The 20,076-nt window shown below is 41.5% G+C and overlaps 1 protein-coding gene across 1 annotated transcript in view; it reads right to left on the bottom strand.

The window, feature by feature from the left end:
* LOC149160690 (protein SEEDLING PLASTID DEVELOPMENT 1-like) overlaps positions 1–20,076 on the bottom strand; it is a 275,377-nt gene that overhangs the window by 253,969 nt on the left and 1,332 nt on the right. The window contains exon 2 of the mRNA XM_089436761.1: positions 19,074–19,288. Coding sequence (XP_089292887.1) covers positions 19,074–19,288 — 215 coding nt within the window. The remainder of the gene's footprint in view (positions 1–19,073; positions 19,289–20,076) is intronic.

The following is a 20,076-nucleotide window of genomic DNA, read 5'->3' as shown; positions in this document are numbered from 1 at the left end:
GCAGCAGCGCAGTAGATTCAAAGGGTCAGCGTAGAGACTAGCAACAGTCAAGCTTCAACATTCACGTGGTATCATACTGAACACAGTTAGTTCAGTAATTTGGGATGTTTTTCCGTTGTTGATGGAGTAGCAACAACAGTTTGCAGTGCAGTGCAGTGGCAGTTGGCAGTTGGCAGTGCTAGCAACAGCACTTGAGAGGGAGGTAGTACAGATGCAATGTTGACAGTGGCAGTGTCAGCAATAGTACAGTTGTAGCAGCAACGCAGTAGTTGGTGGACAGCATGTCAGACATCAACAACGCAAAGGACGATGTGAAGTCAAGGTGATGCTTCAGTGGGAGGCATTGCTAGAGTACATTCATCGCTAAGAGGGAGTGTTGATTTCTAGCAACATTGAATGTGCTCTAAGTCTCAAATTTTGCAGGGAGACTTAGACACGTGCATTCTCCAATACCCATAAATCATTTTGGGAAATTCCACCCAAAGACAGTTTTATTTAAATAAGTAATTATTTTTAATGGGACCCTAAGTCTAAACTTAGGAAATTAAAATAATTAATGGGTATTAATCTAAAATGTGGATGTAACTTCTAGAAGAAGGCGAAGATCAAGTCAATATGATCCTAGCCATTGATTAGAATCTAATTTGGGTCATTGATTGAGCAACGAGAGGATTATAATAGAAGGCTTGATGGGCACTTGGAGGACACAACAAGAGAGTTCTGAAGATCGAATTTCTGGAGTAGAGCAGCTATCGGAGAGAGATTCGAAGTGAGCTTTTGCAGTGAGGGACAGGAATAGTATCCAAAGGGAAATCTTTCCCAATCAGAGGATACTCAGCAGAGAAGGCAGAGGGAGATCCAGCAGTGGCAGCGCTGAGCCAGAGGGGCTGACGCAGAGGCAGCGCAAAAGCCAAGAGGGAGTCCGAAATTTGCAGAGGGAATTCAAGTTTCAAAAGCCGAGAGTCGAAGTGTGAGACTGGGAGGCAAAAATCGAATCACCTAGGCAGCAAATCGACCATCCAGAGCATTGACGCTGTCCCTAGTGAGCTTGACACTGGGCTGAGGCAGACACTATGCAAAGGCAGCCAGAAAAGCCAGGGGCAATCTTTCTGGGGTTGGATCAGCAAAGATTTCCAGTAATAGTGTGAGGTAATCTCACAAATCTCTCTGTCAAGTTTATTCTCTATAACTGGAATGCCGAGAAGGCTTCTAGAGATGTATTCAGATTTTACTACTGCATAATAATAAAACCCTCAGATCCGTTGCACCGGTTTTCTCGCATTGGGTTTTTCTGGGGACATTTGTCCGAAAATAACGGTATTATTGTGTTGTATTTTCTTTCTTGCTCGGTCTCTTGTTTCCGCATGTAAATCAATTAAGTGAAGGTTGCAGTGTATGTATTTCAATATTTGCCATAGGAAACTACAAATAACTTGTTCATGTAAATCTAACAAGTAGGAGAAATATCATCAGTTGTTGCAGTAGGGATTCTGGTTTAGGAATTTTCACAGTATGCGGGTTGAAGAAAGCCCTCTATGGGTTGAAGCAAGCTCCTCGAGCTTGGTATGAGAGGATCAACAGCTATCTGATGAAGCTAGGTTTTAGAAGACGTGAAGTTGATCTGAACCTTTACTTTAAGGTTGAGAATGGCAGACCTCTCATCTTGGTACTTTATGTGGACGATCTCTTTCTGATAGGTGCAAACCCTCTTATTCATCAATGTCAGAGGGAGTTGGCTTCAGAGTTTGAAATGGAGGACCTAGGACTGATGCATTATTTCCTAGGGTTGGAGATCTGGCAAAAGCCAGGTGAGATTTTCCTTTCTCAAGGAAAATACATTGTGAAGCTACTTTAAAGATTTGGGACGGTGGACTGCAAGTCTGTGGCTACCCCGATGGAACTTAACTTCAAGAAGTTATGAGGAAGTGTTGTTGAGCCCGTTTTGGGAAATCCTTCTAAGTATCGTCAACTCGTGGGGGGCCTAATGTTCTTAGTGAACTCTCGTTTGGACATATGTTTTGCAGTGAATACATTGAGTTAGTTTATGGTCGAGCCTCATCACATACATTGGATTACTGCCACGAATCTCTTAAGATATCTCTGGGGTACAATCAACTATGGACTGAGATACGCTGCCGAGGATGTGAGGCTCCATGGTTATTCTGATGCTGACTGGACTGGCAGTGTGGTGGATCGTAAAAGCACAACGGGATGTTGCTTCTCTCTAGGTTTTGCTTTGATATCCTAGATGAGCAGGAAGCAGAAGTCAGTTGCTTTGAGCACCGCTGAGGCTGAATATATTGCTGCTAGTATGGCCCCCTGTGAAGCTGTTTGGTTGAGGAAGCTCTTTAGTGAGTTGTTTGGACATGTGCTGCATACCACCATGATTTTCTGCGACAACCAAAGTGGGATTCACTTTTTTGAGAATCCCATGTTTCATGACTGCTCCAAGTATATTGATATTGTTGATTTGTGGTAGCATCGGATGTGCTCTAGCCATGAAAATTGGTGGAGAGGCTAAAGCACATGAGATCTCCAAGACCCGAAAATGGTTTGGGGAAATTCCACGAGATTAGAGAGATATTAAAATAATTAATATTTTTAATGGGGTTCCTAAGTCTAAACTTAGGAAAATTAAAATATTAATGGGTATTAATATAAAACTGGGTGAGAATGTTCTAAATGACATGGATCAAGCCAAATCTAATCTTAGTTGTTGATTAAAGACTTAATCTCGGCCGTTGAAGACTCAATAGGAAAAGTATAAGAGGAGGCTTGAGGGTCAGTTGGAGACACACCAAGATTGATCAGTCAATTCGATTTTCTGGAGCGAGGTTTGCTGAGAAAATTCGAACAAGTGATCTGTTGCAGTGAGGGGCAGTGAGTACATAGCAGAGAGGCAGAGATAGTGCCAGAGGGTCAGCGCAGTGACTGAAGAGGCTGACGCAGAGGCAGCCAGAGCTACGCAAAGGCAGCAGGAGCCACGCAGAGGCAGCTAGAGACTGCGCAGAGGCTAAGGGGCCTGCGTGGGTGACGCAGAAGGCCAGAGAGCTGACGCAGAGAGGCAGAAGGCTGACGCAGAGGGTTCTAGAGCTACACTGAGGCTAGCAGGGCTGACGCAAAGCCTTGGAGAAGCGCCAGAAGGATTTTCGTGGGGCAGACTTGCTGAATATCTGTCTTCGAGAAGAGGTATTACTACCGTGTAAAAATCTTTGTTGGGTGAGCCAGTTTGGCACCCTAGTTGTACTCAAGAAATCTGCATAATAATAAAACCCTCATAACTGCTACACTGGTTTTCCCGCATTGGGTTTTTCTGGGGATAATTATCCAAAAATAACGGTGTCCCTTGTGTGTTTGTCTAGTATTTCAGTTACTAATATGTATATGAGTTAGGGCTGCATTTGTGTTAATTTTCAGTATTTATATGTATAAATAACTTGTTAACAGAATAAACAAGTAGGTGAAATAAACCAGATAATGCAGTAGGAATTTTTGACGTGTCAGTCTTAGAAATTTCAACAGATATCAGGTACCACTTTGTCCAGGATATGGTACAACAGGGAGCAATAAGGCTCCATCACATCGGGACTGATGATCAAGTCGCAAAAATTCTTACGAAGCCCCTGGGGAAGGTCAAATTCTTAACCTTCCGTGACCGACTTGGAGTCGTGGAGAGACCCTTTTATGAGGGTCCCGTTTGATTTCGATATTGAGCTCTGGGAGCTTTGGGGGGCTTGGGGTACTTCTTGGGGCGATGAGCAACCATAGGGTGAGTGGTCCACCTTACCCTAATGGTGTGCAATGTACAAGGTGAGTGGTTCACATTCACCTGTGATACTCCATGATGGTTGAAATATGCATAGGATGAGTGGTTCACCTTCTCCTACCAATAAATCCTATCCATGCAGTTCGGGACTCATAGGAAGTACCTCTCATCTAGCCAATGAGTAGGGAAATGAGGATAGGGACCATAGTACTACCGATGGACGCATCGTGTACTACCGTACTCCCTATGCTAGGATGTTTGATATTGATCTGGGATCAATGGAGACTGACTTCGGGTCAGTGGAGAGTGGTATGATACACTCTCAATTATTGGAGACTGACTTCGGGTCAGTGGAGAATGGTATGACACATTCTCGATCATTTCTTCTTCATTATTTCTTCATGGTTCAACAAAGCAAAGCAAAGCAAAGCAGAGTATAACAGGGATGTCAGAGATGGTACAGATTGACAGATGATTTGGCAGGTGGAGTTCTTCCTAGTTGAGAGGGAGTGTTAAATTTGGCAACTAGGGCCAAACTCCACCTTGGACAACTCATATGATGCAGCTGATATTTTTATTGGATTCCTCTTTCTGAGAGGTGTAGGATTGATCTAAATATCATCTCATTCTTGTTGATTTGTCGTAGCATTGGATGTGCTCTAGCCATGAAAATTGGTGGAGAGGCTAAAGCACATGAGATCTCCAAAACCCAAAAATCGTTTGGAGAAATTCTATCCAGATGAGGAGATATTAAAATAATTAATATTTTTTAAGGGGTCCTAAGTATAAACTTAGGAAAATTAAAATTTTAATGTGTATTAATATAATTTTGGATTAGAAGGTTCCAAGAGACAAGGATCAAGCCAAATCTAATATTAGTCATTGATTAGGGACTTAATCTCGGCCGTTGAAGACTCAACAGGAAAAGTATAAGAGGAGGCTTGAGGGTCAGTTGGAGATACACCAAATTGATCAGTCAGTTCGATTTTCTGGAGCGGGGTTTGCTGAGAGAATCGAACCAGTGATCTATTGCAACGAGGGGCAGTTCGGCAGAAGGTCGAGAATACATAGCAGAGAGGCAGAGATAGTGCCAGAGAGACAGCGCAAAGCCTGGGAAGGCTGACACAATGGCTGAGGCCAGCGTGGGTGACGCAAAGGGCAAGAGGGCTGACACAGAGGCAGCAGTAGTTGCACAGAGGCTAGCAGAGCTAACACAAGGTCAAGAAGCAGCACTGGAGATTTTCGTGGGGAAGACTGGAGCTGAGAGGGTGACACAGTCCCTGGAGAGTGACGCAGAGCAGTGGAGAAGCTTGGAACAACTTTCGATGTCTAGTTAAGGAGTTGTCGTAGTTGTTGTGGGATTGATCATCTGGTAGTTGATCAGCCAGAATATCTGTCTTCGAGGAGAGGTACTTTTGCCAAGGAAATTCTCTGAAGGGTGAGCCATTTCTGGCACCCTAGTTGTATTCAGAAACTGCATAATAATAAAACTCTCATATCTGTTGCACTAGTTTTACCACATCGGGTTTTTCCGGGGACGATTGTCCAAAAATAATGGTGTCCCTTGTGTGATTGTTTTTTTTATTTCAGTTGTTGATCTGTATATGTGTTGAGGCTACATTTGTGTTTATTTTGGTATTTATATTTATAAATAACTTGTTAATGGAAAGAACAAGTAGGAGATAATAAACCAGATAATGCAGTAGGAATTTCTGACGTGTCAGACTTAAAAATTTCAACATGGTATCAGAGCATTGCAAATCATAGGAAAACTGAAGGCACCGGCAGTAATCTAAATAATTTGCAGCAGTAGCAGCGGTCCCAAGAGACAGTGTTGTTCCAGAGCAGAAGCAACTAGAGAGGAAGTGACGCAGAGCCTGCGTCATCATTTCGAGCCAGGAGGAGGGTCAGCCCAGAGGTAGAGAGGCGCAGATCAGATCTACGCAATGCCCGATCATCTTTCTCGGCCAGGAAGGATCGATTTTGTCGCCAGGAGGTGCAAATTTAGCCGTTGTCGGGATTGCGCAGAGCCTGAAAGGCTCAGTTTCTTCGGTTGTTGGGGCTTGGGGAGCTGTGGGCAAATTGTGATTTGAGGAGCTGGTGGGACGTTGTTTCTGTCGAAGCAGAACAGTGTCTACAGAGACAGATCCAAGTTGCAGTTGCAAGGAGAACTGGAGAGGAGCAGTTCGACAGCTGGCCAGAGGATTTCCATAAGGGAAGTCGAGACTCAGAGGGAGTCCAAAAGAGGAGCTGAAATGGCAGTGAACGGACTAAGGGATCAGGACAGGTTGGATGGGGCTTCCAACTTTGTCATCTGGAAGGCCAGGATCCTGGCAGTCCTGGATTGACATCGCATCAAGGACTTTGCCTTGAGAACCGTGGCTATCCCAGTTGACCCAGCTGAGAACGAGAAGTATGAGGATGCAATGGCGAGGGCAAAGTGCATGATCCTAGACGGGGTCAAAGATCATGTCATACCACATATTGCTAAAAAGAACACAGCAAAGGAGATGTGGGACACCTTGACCACCTTATACCAGGGCTCTTCCGTGCAGTGGAAGATGCTATTGGAGAATCAGCGACAGTCGTATCAAATGCAGAAGGGAGAGTAGATAGATCCATTCCTTCTCAAGTTGTAGGAGATTCGCGACCAGCTCACTTCCGTGGGGTCTACACCAGATCAAGAATTTATGGTCAAAACTGCCTTGAATGCAATCTCCGAGGAGTGGGAGACATTCGTCCAAAGTATTTTGGGCAGGGCTACTCTTCCCGGTTGGGAGGAGATGTGGGCGGCTCTTCGCTAAGAAGAGATTAGGAGGATGATTAAGGCAGGGAATAGTGGCAAGGGAGGTCGAATCAAGAAAGAGGAGGATGTGGCTCTAGCATCTACGAGACAGCAAGGGAAGAGGAAGAAGAAGGACATCTCCAAGGTGAAGTGCTTCCATTGTGGGGAGCTGGGACATTATGCATCCCAGTGTCCCAGGAAGAAAAACAAGGGAGAGGCTTCCGATTCAAAGGAAGCTCCAGCTAAGGTGGAGAAAGAGGTCGAGACTGATGACGATTGTGCCATGAGTGCTCATGCACCTCTAGAGAAGAGGTGGGGAGACATCGAATTGTAGTCAAGAGGACTACATACTAGGGGCAAGATCCTTGAGGTACCCAAACTCTTGGATCATATATGGCTACGGGAGCCCTTAACGATAGTAGCAAGATGACAAGGGTCGGGTGAAGCAAAGTGTAGTGGAGCAGCAAGGCAGTGCTTGGGTGCAAAAATTTGAGGCAGCGCAATAGAGGTTGCAGCAGTCCGAAAGGCATAGAGGTGTATGCAGCAATGCAATTGCAACAGAGGGAGAACAGGTTAGCAGCGGAGGCAGCTTCAGTTTCACAAGGCTTCCAGACTAACTGGGATGTCAGTATTTGGGAGAAGTCAGTTACCTACTTCTCGGTAACTGAGTTGCAGTGCAGCAGTTAGCAGTGGCAGTGCTAGGGGCAGCATGGGCAACATATTGAGAGGGAGTTGCAGTATAGATGTAGCAGTGGCAGTGGTAGTGTCATGGGCAGCAGTACAGGAAGCAGCAATGCAGATGATGTGAGGCAGCAGGACGAGCATCAGCACAATTACCAGTGTGGAGGATCAGTACGATGTTTCCATGGTGAAACATTAATAGAGCACATTCCTCGCTAAGAGGGAGTGTTGATTTGTGGTAGCATCAGATGTGCTCTAGCCATGAAAATTGGTGGAGAGGCTAAAGCACATGAGATATCCAAAACCCAAAAATCGTTTGGAGAAATTCTACCCGAATGAGGAGATATTAAAATAATTAATTTTTTTAATGGGTTCCTAAGTATAAACTCAAGAAAATTAAAATATTAATGTGTATTAATATAATTTTGGGTTAGAAGGTTCCAAGAGACGAGGATCAAGCCAAACCTAATCTTAGCCGTTGATTAGGGACTTAATCTCGACCATTGAAGACTCAACAGGAAAAGTATAAGAGGAGGCTTGAGGGTCAGTTGGAGATACACCAAACTGATCAGTCAGTTCGATTTTCTGGAGCGGGGTTTACTGAGAGAATCAAACCAATGATCTGTTGCAACGAGGGGCAGAGAAGCAGAGATAGTGCCATAGAGACAGCTGGAACTGGACAGTGACTGAGGAGGCTAGCGTGGGTGACGCAAAGGGTTAGAGGGATGACGCAGAGGCAGCAGTAGCTGTGCAGAGGCTAGCAGAGCTGACGTAGGGCCAAGAGGTAGTGCTAGAGATTTTTGTGGGGCAGACTGGAGCTAAGAGGGTGACGTAGTCCCTGGAGAGTGACGCAGAGCAGTGGAGAAGCTTGGAACAACTTTCGTTGTCCAACTAAGGAGCTGTCGTAGTTGCTGTGGGATCGATCATCTGGTGGTTGATCAGCCAGAATATCTGTCTCCGAGGAGAGGTACTTCTACCAAGGAAATTCTCTGAAGGGTGAGCCATTTCTGGCACCCTAGTTGTATTCAGAAACTGCATAATAATAAAACCCTCATATCTGCTGCACTGGTTTTCCCGCATTGGGTTTTTCCGGGGATGATTGTCCAAAAATAACGGTGTCCCTTGTGTGATTGTCTCAGTTATTTCAGTTGTTGATCTGTATATGTGTTGAGGCTGCATTTGTGTTTATTTCGGTATTTATATTTATAAATAACTTGTTAATGGAAAGAACAAGTAGGAGATAATAAACCAGATAATGTAGTAGGAATTTCTGACGTGTCAGACTTAGAAATTTCACATTTCTGACATGTACAAATGGAATTATGAATTTATTTCGTTTATGGACAAATTGTGAAGGTCGGCCAGCAAACTAATGTAGGCTCAGAAGCCCAAAAGTCACGTCTCTTCACCCTCAACATTGTGTTTATATAGAGGAGTCATTTTCCTCATTTGGACACACATCAATCACTCATCTTCCTCTCTCCTCTCCTCATTAGTTTGTACAGCAAGCAGGAGCAACCTTCTTCTCTATGTGTTGACCTTTTTTTACTAAAATTGCAGGCTGAAATTTCAGATCTGTTTCTGGGCTATTACAAGGATGTTGACCGAGGGTCAAACTTCATCTTTTGATTGCGTTTTTCAGGCAAGAAATTCATTCTTCTTAGGCCACAACTCCTGGCACAAAAATCGAAGTGTTTGCAGCTGTTTGACCAGTGTTGGCTGCAGCGTTGTTGATCGCAGAAGTTGACTGTGCGTTGACCAAGTTTGACCAGATTTTTCTGGATTGTTTTGGGCTGATTTGGTCTATCCTTGGAGGCCGAATTGACTGGGTTTGACCGAACTAATTTGGAGGAAGATTTCTGCTAAGTTGATCAGCGTTGACTTTCTAGTTAGGGCATCCTGTTGACTGCAATTTGACTGGATAGATTTAACTGTTTGAGCAAGTGAATTTTGTATATTGTACTCTCTCTCTCTCTGTTGAACTTTTGAAGAATAATAAGAAGACTTGATCAAAGGGTTTCCCCACATTGGGGTTTTTCCCGGACATCCGCCAAATATTGTGTCCTCTTGTCTTGGCTTATCTTCTGGTTTTTATTTATGTTCTATCTGCATTTACTGTCATGTTAATGTGATTGCTAATCTGGAAATTGATATTGGGCTAATAAGGAAAATTGAAGTAAATTGCTCTTAAGCATAGAACATACCATTGTTATCTAAAATTAACATACTAACTGCTACATTTTTAAGAAAGTTTGTAATGGAAAGTTTCATGTAATGTCAATCAGTTATTTGCACAGTTTCTTGTACTGTAACTAAAGATAGATGCATAGAGAATCCATAAAAGGAAGGTAGATGCATTGTAATTTGTAAAGGAGTGATTGGGTGAGAGGGAATGCCCCTCATGGGCGGTTTAATTTCATTGCACCTGTTGTTGGGAGAATTAGTTTAAGTTATTTGTCCAATTATTCTCCCAATATCTGTGTCCAATATCTAATTTGAAGTTTGACCACATGTTCCTTTATGTTGGATATCTGTCACTTATCCTATTACATATTGCAATTTTGTATGAAGAAGCGGATCTTTGATTTTTTTTAATATTATAACATGGCGCCAAAATGTGGGATGTACTAAGAAGTAAATTATCGTATCAAATTACCTTGGTAAAAGAAAAAGCCAAGATTGATGTCGATAAGAGAACCAAATGGGATAATAGGAATGATGAAGCATGTGGATTAATCGGAATGTCCATTTTTCCTAATAGGTAATTTCACATTCAAGGAATCGATGACCCAGATGAAGTCTACGAAAATTTGAAAAAGGTATTTGGTCAACCTAATGTGATCATATCTGATCAGCTTGAAAATCAGATCATGAATTTGAATCCTAATAATTTCTCTTCCATTGAAGATTATTTATCTAAGTTCAAAACACTTAGACATTTACTTAAGGATTGTCAAGTCAATCTAAATGATGAGCACTGCATATTTATTATTCTTTGCAAGCTTGGTTCTACATGTTCTATTTTTGTATCTACATTTTATGCCACTAGAGAATCTTTCGTGGTTGCATATAAAAAACCTTATTTTGAATCTTTTTGTGACTCTCTAATTAGAGAGCAAGAAAAACTCTTGCAAGTTGGAGTGATCAGCGCTGCAGGGACATCTAAGAGGCCCTAGTGGCCCAAAAGAAAGATAAAACCAAAGCATCCAAAGAAACAACATCTTCACAACTTCTCCAGATGCACTTGGATTTACTTCTTAAAACTTAAGAGTGAAGTTTTTGACTTGTTCTTGGCCTACAAGGCCCTTGTAGATGTTAATTTTTCAATGTTCTATACTTGACAATCACTTTAACAATTTCTTCTTTTAATAGCAACCAATTTTCCAATTTATTTTCAATCACCCAATAACAATAAGCAATTGTAGATATGATAGTAAACAATATGTACAATAGAAGGCAGCCAAGATCAATGACACACAGAAATTTAGGTCAAAGATTAGGGAAAAACCCCACAAGGGGAAAACCCAACCAGATTCTTCTTCTATTAGATATTCAACAAATGCTCAGCAGAGATACATAGTCCAAGCACATCCAACAACAATAGTCAAAGTCAAATCCTTGACTTTCAAGTCAACCAATCCAACATCTAATCAAAGATGAGCATAAAATTCAAATCTAGTCAAAGTTCAGTGAACAGTAGTCAACGCAACCCTAACTAGTCAAAGTCAATGGTCTAAAGTGCTCAGGAAAATTCGATCAAAGCAACAATAAATTTTGCCTTCCTTGCTTGGTTAAACTTAGTCAAAACAGTCCAAGAATTCTACCCACAAATCAGTCAGAGTCAACAGTTGACTTGCGAAAACCCTAGCCTCATATTTGTGGTCAAAGATGGTCAAAGTGCCCAGAAAACTTCAGTCAACATCCCAATCAAAGTGGCCTTCCAAAACAAATCAGATTCCAGTCAAACCAAGTCAAAGTCACCCCAAGTCAATGCTGGTCAAAGGAGGCCGAAAATCAAAAAGTCAACACAGTCAATAGAAGTGTCTTCTCTCTCCTTCACAAGTGAACTCGGACCTACAATTTTCAAAGAAGATTGAACCAAATGCAGAAGATCTAATGTGTGATATGATGCCTCCAAGTGATGTCAAGTTAGGTGTATTTATATGTGATCTTGGGGATCGAATTTCTCCTCTAAGCTGACTTGTATCTTTCAAGTTGACTTGGTCCAACAACAAAAATAATATTTTTCCAAGTGCAAATTTAATTTTCCCAAGTACAAGATGTTGATTTCTGGTAGCATCAGATGTGCTCTAAGTCTCAAAATTTGCAAGAAGGCTTGGCCACATGCATTCCACAATACCCAGAAATCGTTTTGGGAAATTCCACCCACAGACAGTTTTATTAAAATAATTAATTATTTTTAATGGGTGCCTAAGTCTAAACTTAAGAAATTAAAATAATTAAAGGGTATTAATCTAACTGTGGGTGAAACTTCTAGAAGAAGATGAGGATCAAGCCAAAATGATCTGAGCCATTGATTAGGATCTAATATGGGCCATTGGTTCTCAACAAAAGGATTATAAGAGGAGGCTTGATGGGCATTTGGAAAACACATTGAGTGGAGATCAGAAGATCGAATTTCTGAAGCACAGCAGTTGTCGAGAAGAGAATTCGAAGTGATCTTTTGCAGTGAGGGGCAGGGATAGTTCCGGTTGGAGATTTCTCCTGATCCAGGAATACTCAGCAGAGAAGGCAGAGAGAGATCCAGGAGAGGCAGCGCAGAAGCTAAGCTGGCCAGCGTAGGCTGACGCAAAGGCAGCGCAGAGCCTTGAGGAGGTCCGTATTTTTGCTGGAGGAATCAATTTCTGAAGTCGAAAGCTGGGGTGTGAGATCGGGAGGTGGAAATCGAAGTTCCTGGGAGGCAAATCGATCAGCAGAGGGAGTGACGTTGTCCCTAGACGCTGTGACATTGGGCTGACGCAGTGACTGCGCAGAGGCAACAAGGGGCAAGCCATTCTATGGTTGGATCAGTCGGGATCGCCTGTGATATTGTGAGGTACTTCTCACTATTCTTCTCTCAGTGATATTCTTTGTATTGGATACCCAACAAGGCATCCAGAGATTGTACACAGAAACTACTGCTTAATAATAAAACCCTCAGTTGCTGCACCGGTTTTCCCGGATTGGGTTTTTCCAGGGACTTTTGTCCAAAAATAACTGTGTAGATGTGTGTGATGTTTATTTCTCTCCTGTGCAGTATTTAGTTTCCGGGTTTTATTTAGTGTAGGCTCCAGTGTATGTATTTCAGTATTTGCCGTAGAAAATTGCAAGTAACTTGTTCAATTAATTTAACAAGTAGGTGAAATATAATCAGTCTGTTGCAATAGGAATCGGGTAACCGATTTTTCACATGGTATCAGAGCACAGATCGTGAGAAGAAGAGCTCAGAAGTAGAAAGGAAGAGGAGTTCGAAATTATTGCAGAGGCAGCGATTCGAAACCCCAGAGGCAGTGATTCGAAACCCTAGAGGCAATGTAGTTTGTGGGCCAAGGAGGTCGAACTTTTGAGGAGAATTGGATTTCTCTGAGTGAGTCGACAGAGAAATTCGATCTCCAGATCAAAGCTTTCCAAAGGAAGAAAGGAGTAGCATATTTTTTCCTTTACGCACTTATTTTACAGTAATTGTTGGCAGAAAAGTGTCAGTGGGAGAGAGAGAGACACTTGAGGGAATTTCTTCCTCAGAGAATTCCTAGCCAGGGAATTCAAATTCTCATTTGTTGAGCAGCAACAAGGGGCAGCAGATCTACTGACTCCAGCAGGGAGTGCGTAGGCTAGCCCAGCAGCAGCATAGAGGAGAGAGGAGGTCATTCGACTTTTTTGATTGGCAGAGATGGCAGCCAGTGGGTTGAGAGATCAGGATTGGTGGATGGTGCATCCAACTATGTGATCTGGAAGGCAAGGATGTCATGCCTTTTGGATGAACATTTTCTCAAGATCTACGTCGACAGTGTGGTAGCTGAGCCCGCGGATCCAAATCCGCTCAAAAAGTACAAGGGAGAGATGGCGAAGGCCAAGTGGATGATCCTCGACGGAGTGAAGGATCATGTAGTTTGTCACATCTCAGGCAAAGGGATTGCCAAGGAGATGTGGGATGCCTTGTCCACACTATATCAAGGATCTTCTGAGCAGCGGAAGATGTACTTAGAGTAGAAGATGAGATCCACATAGATGCAGAAGGGGGAACGCATTGATCTGTTCCTTGCAAAGCTTCAGGAGACTTGTGACAAGTTGACAATTGTGGAGTCAACACCTCAGCCTACCGAGTAGGTGAGGTTGGCTCTAAATTCAGTTGGGTCGCTCTTCAGCAGGAAGAGATGAGGAGAGACTTAGTCAAGTGCAAGATTGACAATAGCAGCAGCAGCAGTGAGTCGAAGCCTAAAGAGAAGGATGAGAATGCAACCCTCACATCTAAGGGGCAGCAGGAGCAGCGGAAGAAAAAGAAGATGTTTCGAAGATCAAGTGCTTCCAATGTGGCGAACTTGGTCATTACGCTACTTAGTATCCTCTCAAGAAGAAGGACAAGGACAAGAAGCATGATCCGAAGGCTGCATTCGCACAGATCGAGGAGGAGGAGTTTGCCATGATCGCCCAAAGGTGGGATGATATAGAACTGTAGTTCGAAAGAACCGCAGATGGGCAGGATCCTTGAGGAAATCCACCTCTTGGATCAATACCTTACTACAAGAGCCCAGATCAGAAATAGCAGGATGGACCAGATCAATTGATGCAAAGTGTCGAAGTGACAGTTGCAGTGGCTAGGAGCACCAGAGACTGAGCAACATAGAGCTAGAGTTGGCACAGAGCAGAGGTCAGTAGCAACGCAGAGGCTTCAGAGAGTCAGCATAGGGAATAGCAGCAGTCAGAACTCCAGCAACGAGATGCATCATGTTGAACACCAGTTCAGTCATTTTGGATGTTTTTCTGTTGCTGATGCAGCAACAACAGCAGTTGGAGAAGGTTGCAGTGTTGGCAGTGATAGTGCCAGCGATAGCACGAATGCAGAATTTGAGAGGGGGTTGCAATACAGATGTAGTGTTGGCAGTAGCAGTGTCAGCAGCTGTACAGATGCAGCATTTGCGCAGTAGTTGGTGGGCAACGATGTCATAAATTAGCAGCACAAAGGGAGATGTTACAGAGCAGAGTGATGCTTCAGTAGGTTGCATTACTAGAGCACATTCCTCGCTAAGAGGGAGTGTTGATTTCTAGTAGCATCGGATGTGCTCTAAGTCTCAAAATTTGCAGGGAGGCTTGGACACATGCATTCCACAATACACATGTATTAATCTAACTTTGGGTGAAACTTCTAGGGGAAGACGAGGATCAAGCCAAAATGGTCTAAGCCATTAAATAGGATCTAATCTAGGTCGTTGGTTCTCAACAGAAGGATTATAAGAGGAGGCTTGATGGGCATTTGGAAAACACATCGAGTGGAGATCAAAAGATCGAATTTTTAAAGCACAACAATTGTCGGGAAGAGAATTTGAAGTGATCTTTTGCAATGAGGGGCAAGGATAGTTCTGGTTGGAGATTTCTCCTGATTCAGGAATACTCAATAGAGGAGGAAGAGAGAGATTTGGGAGAGGCAGTGCAAAGGTTAAGCTGGCCAGCGTAGGCTAACGCAGAGGCAACGCTTAATAATAAAACCCTCAGCTGCTGCACCGGTTTTCCCACATTGGGTTTTTCCGGGGACTTTTGTCCAAAAATAACTATGTAGATGTGTGTGATGTTTATTTCTCTCCTGCGCAGTATTTAGGTTCCGCAATTTTATTTAATGTAGGCTACAATGTATGCATTTCAGTATTTGCCATAGAAAACTGCAAGTAACTTGTTCAATTAATTTAACAAGTAGGTGAAATATAATCAGTTTGCTGCAGTGGGAATCGGTTAACAGATTTTTCACACAAGAGGGGTCTTCTTAGGGCTTGTTGGGCTTCTCTAAGGAGGGAATTGCTCTCTCAGCTGCCAATTTTCAACAATAGATAAACAATTTGGACATCAACTACAAAGATTAAGAATAAATAATGGTCATTGTTGGAAATAATGAGAGGGGGGGTGAACCAATATTTCTTTTCAATTGTTATTTTTACTAGTTAGATCACTTATATTTAGAACACAAAATGAACAATAAGAATAAATGCTTTTATTAATTTCTTTTTAATAATAAATCAAGTACAATATATGTAGGGCTCCAACCCTAGATGAAGACACCGATCTTCAATCTCCCAAGCTCCAACCTGTAATATGCCAAGCATCGACTTGGACTTCCAAGGCTCCAACCTTGTCAATTTTGAGACACCAACTTCAAGGGCTTCAACCCTATATCTGGTTCAAGCCCCGACCTAGTTTCTTGGGGACTCTGATCCTCTAAGGCTCCAACCCTATCCTCCAAGGCACCAACCTTGTCTTTTCGAGGTTCCAACCTCTTGGGCTCCAACCCTTGCTTTACTTTGTCAAGATATGTTTAGTTGTACTTCACGGCTCCCAATGTCTTCTTCAACGAGCCCTGTCTATCTTCAGCAATGCCTCCTCCAAATTACTTCATTAATGACAATCTTGTCTTCTCAGAAGGTGTCACCACTACTCTTCATATTACCTAAGCAAAGATCTCCAAGGTTACCTCATGATGACTTCAATGCATCATGGTCTCCAATAATGCCTTCAAGATCAATAGGCTGCACTAAGTCTGTATACAATGTCCTTCAACAAGATGCTTTACCAAGACTTCAAAGATCCTTCAATAATGCTTTGGTGATGTGTCAAGCAAAAACCAACCTGTCTACACAAGGATCTTGATTGTTTTCAAAGTATCTTTAAGTGCTTCAATGTGCTCTAGGATGATACTCCAAGGTCTGCTCAACTCCAAGATGTATATCAAAATTGCTCCAAGATACTACAAAGAAAAGCTCCAATTCCCTGTCCAAGTTTAGTCTTCCAACAAGTCTCAAATTATGCTTCAAGGTGCTGCTATATGCTCATGGAGATCTTCAAGTGATGCTCACCTACAACTCTTCATGTTTGTTATATTCTGCTCCAAAGATGTCACAAGTTTGTCTTGAGGTGATGTCAAGAACACTATTCAAAAAACTTCAAGAGACTACTCTTCAAAGCTACCAAAAGACTGTCAAGAATTCCAAGGCTCCTCCAAGCTTGATGCCAATGATGTGCCACAACTCAAAATCTGCTTAGATGCTACAGCCAGTCACAGGACTGAGTTACTAAGACTAGCTGCTACAGGACTGAGACTATAGTTCTGCAATTCTTCCAAAGGATGTCTGTCCGAAGTGTGTTTCCTTCAATACTGAGACTGTTGGTCTGAGTCCTAGACTTGTGACTGTTCTGAGTCTACCACAGAAGATTAACCACAGACCTTTTTTAAGCTACAGGTCCAAGGTTAGGCAGCTGTAATTCTCTTCTCAAACTGAGCCCTCCAAAAAATTTGAGCACTGATCCTTGTAATTCTGAGCCTTCCAATTAGTGATCCGAGCCTCCAAAAGAAGCCTGAGTTATGTCTTTTCCAAAGGTGTACAAGCAGTTGTCCGAGGTCTGTAATCTTTAAAAGGTTCATGTAGTTGCTTCAGTTGTCAATTTATAACCCAAACTATATTCCTTTTATATCCTCGGCCTTGTTTCTCTTTCTGTACATTAGCTCTGAATTGATCACCGAAATCATGGTTACAATGAGATGCTAGACGTCATATTTATATAGGATTTCACCTTGAACTGAAAGGACACGTCTTTCAGCAGGTAGGCCGACATGAATGTCTAAGTGTAAGTCGGCTCAATATCAAAAATATATTTTTTAACTTGAAAATTCGATATCTCACAAACTACTAGGAGTTTCGGGACAAGTAAGGGCTCATTGGAAAGAGGAAAAAATCCTCTTTCAGATGGTTTAGGTCCCATGATGAAAGGTTGCTTCTAAGGTGTCAAAAAATATTTTTCTTTGTGACTGTTTTTGAATTTTTTTGTAGTGCAGACCATGGGATGACTGTTTTGGAATTTTTAGTGAAGAATATAGGGACTAGAATTTAAGGGCTTTTTCATTGTCATGACTCCAACTATGTCATTATATTATTTCCATGTCATCATGTGGTCCTCCATGTCATCATATGTCACCAAGTGCTTTAAGTGAGGTCTCCACTTGTCACAAATTCCCTCATTGTACTTTGTATATTTGTTGAACAATTGATTTCTAATAGAGGAAGAATCTGGTTGGGTTTTCCCCTTGTGGGTTTTTCCCTGGTCATTGAGCTAACTTCTTTGTGTCTCATTGAGTTCTTGGCTGTCTTCTATTGTGCATATGGTTTATATGGTTACATTCTATCTACAATTACTTAATTTATATTGCAGTATAAAGAAGTTCTGGATTTAAGTGATTGTAACAGCATAGAACTTCATAATTTTAACACCTCGTAATTTCTCTGTAGGTCGAAACCCTAATTTCCCTGAGATTTATTAATGAAGGAGAATTGTTGTGGGTGTTCATCTATTGTAATGTGTGATTGATCTCTCTCTTATATTGATCTTTCTCTTATTTTATTTGCGCTGCATATAAATTTATGGATGTTAAAATAACAATGGTTATTTTATTTTTCAACAATTCAGAATTTATTTAATTAATAAAATAAATTGATGGGAATAAATAATTGTTATGAGAAAATAAATCTTAGTTGGTATGAGCAGATTTACCATCAAAGGCTACTAGCTTGTGGAGGTTTCTTCATGCAACCTGATTTCTTTTGTATAAGATGTCTTATATGTACATACTTTGCTCATTTAACATTCAAACATAGGTTGCATCACACGGCACTATCCAATGATTGATATATAGTGTGTCACAAAGCAAAGATCATCAAGCATGTTTTCTAGGAGGGAAGATTGGCCTGAGTTTGTGGGATTGGATTGCTTTTACTATATCATATTTTCTATTAGACTTCTTCACTGAAAGGGGGTCATCTTAGGAGATAGGTAGATGATTAGACAACACGGAAGAGACATTGGAGTACGTTGTACCATCTAGTTGATAACGATTTCCCTTTTATGGAAAAGGATATACAGAGGCACATTCAGTGGATTTTCCTCCCTCTATATATGGGAGCTAAGGCAGATATATCGGCATTCCTTACCTATGCAAGGATTAGTTTGTATAATCACAGCATTGCCCATCGATGTGTATTATCTAAGTTTATTTTGTAATAATGTAAAATGTAATATAAGATATAGTGATATGAGGTTCAACGGTAAGTTTCTGGGGTGTAACCTACAAGATGAGGGTTCAAATCTCATTGAGTATATATATGACCTGTTGTGTCTTGGCTAGAAGAGTAGGCGACCCCATAGTGGATGTCTCGGCTCTTGTTGAGGCATAAGTTTCTTGCTATTGTGCGGCTTGCAGGTGGTTGCACATAGCCTAGATTTATAGTGGCAGCCAGTTAGATTTGATCCTGGATCTGTTCAGGATAACTCTCACCAGTTACCGATTATCCTAGATTAAAAAAAAAAAAAAAACCAATGTAATACAAGTCACATTTTCCAAAAAAAAAAAAAAGAAAACATCACCACAAGATTTCAACATTACCCTATCACAAGATTGCGCCTGACTTGATGCTTATAACATAGTAGTAAAATTCGTAGAAAACGACAATAGCAACTGAACTGACTTGATGCTGGTAACGTAACTATAAAACTGCAAAACGTCAATATGTATCATGGGACCTAAACTTTATTCATAAGATGGTCGGGTTTATAAAAGAATAATGCAAAATTGGCAAGAAAATGTACCTAATTACAGTGGTCTTCCCAACACCTGGACGTCCTATAATTAAAAGAGAACCCCCACTCTCAACCAAGTCTCGAACCATATATGCACTTCCAGATATTGCCCGGCCAACTCGACATGTGAGGCCAATAATGCATCCCCTACGATTTCGAATAGCACTAATACGATGCAATGAATGATCAATGCCCGCCCTATTATCGTCTGCAAAGTCACCTACCTGTAAAAGGAATCATGAGTTCCATTGCACTAATTTTACATATATTTTGTGTCTTTAGGGGACACCATTGGAAAATTTAACATGTTGCTTTAACATTAAATGACATTTTCACTTCTGGTTCAGGAACATGGAAAGCAACCTCAATAATGATAGACAACAGGTATATGCATTTTCCTATTCTTGTAAGTAGATGAAAGGCATCGAATATAATATATTTTATTCTCAATTAAATAACCAAAATTATTATCCGGGGCCAGACATAGTAAATCAAGAAAATGGGCATAACTGAAGACAAGTCTATTATAATAAATGAACTTCGTTGATGTAATTTAGTTTCCATGAAATACAGACTTGAAGATCTTTTCCTAGACTTCTTTATAAATTAAAATTAATTTAAAACAAACAAAGAATAGGATAGACATAGGTTACCATTAAACTTGAACGCAGAGCCACACATGAAGAATGAAACAAGATTGCAAAAACAATAAAAGTAACTTAAAACAACCAAAGAATAGGATAGACAAAGGCTACCACTAAACTTGAACGCAGAGCCAAACGTGAACAATGAATCGAGATTGCAAGAACAATTAAAACGCAGTTGCATATCATTTCAGATCGTGCACATCCTCCAATTAACATGGACTTTTCCCACTATTACAGAATACGGATTAACGGTTTATGACCAGGGCGTTATCTTTTTCCAAAGAGATCAGCCCCTCTCTCAGCCCGAGGGCTAGTGAGGTTGCTAGTATTAGTTCAGCTTATAAGTATATTCATTTAAGAGTTTA

Source organism: Pinus tabuliformis, chromosome 5_2 (genome assembly GCF_031772625.1).
Source record: "Pinus tabuliformis cultivar Carrire ecotype Pingquan chromosome 5_2, CPIR1, whole genome shotgun sequence".
In the NCBI taxonomy this organism is placed as follows: Eukaryota; Viridiplantae; Streptophyta; class Pinopsida; order Pinales; family Pinaceae; genus Pinus; species Pinus tabuliformis.
The sequence above is the reverse complement of the archived record's forward strand: the minus strand, read 5'-3'. Positions and strand labels throughout refer to the sequence as shown.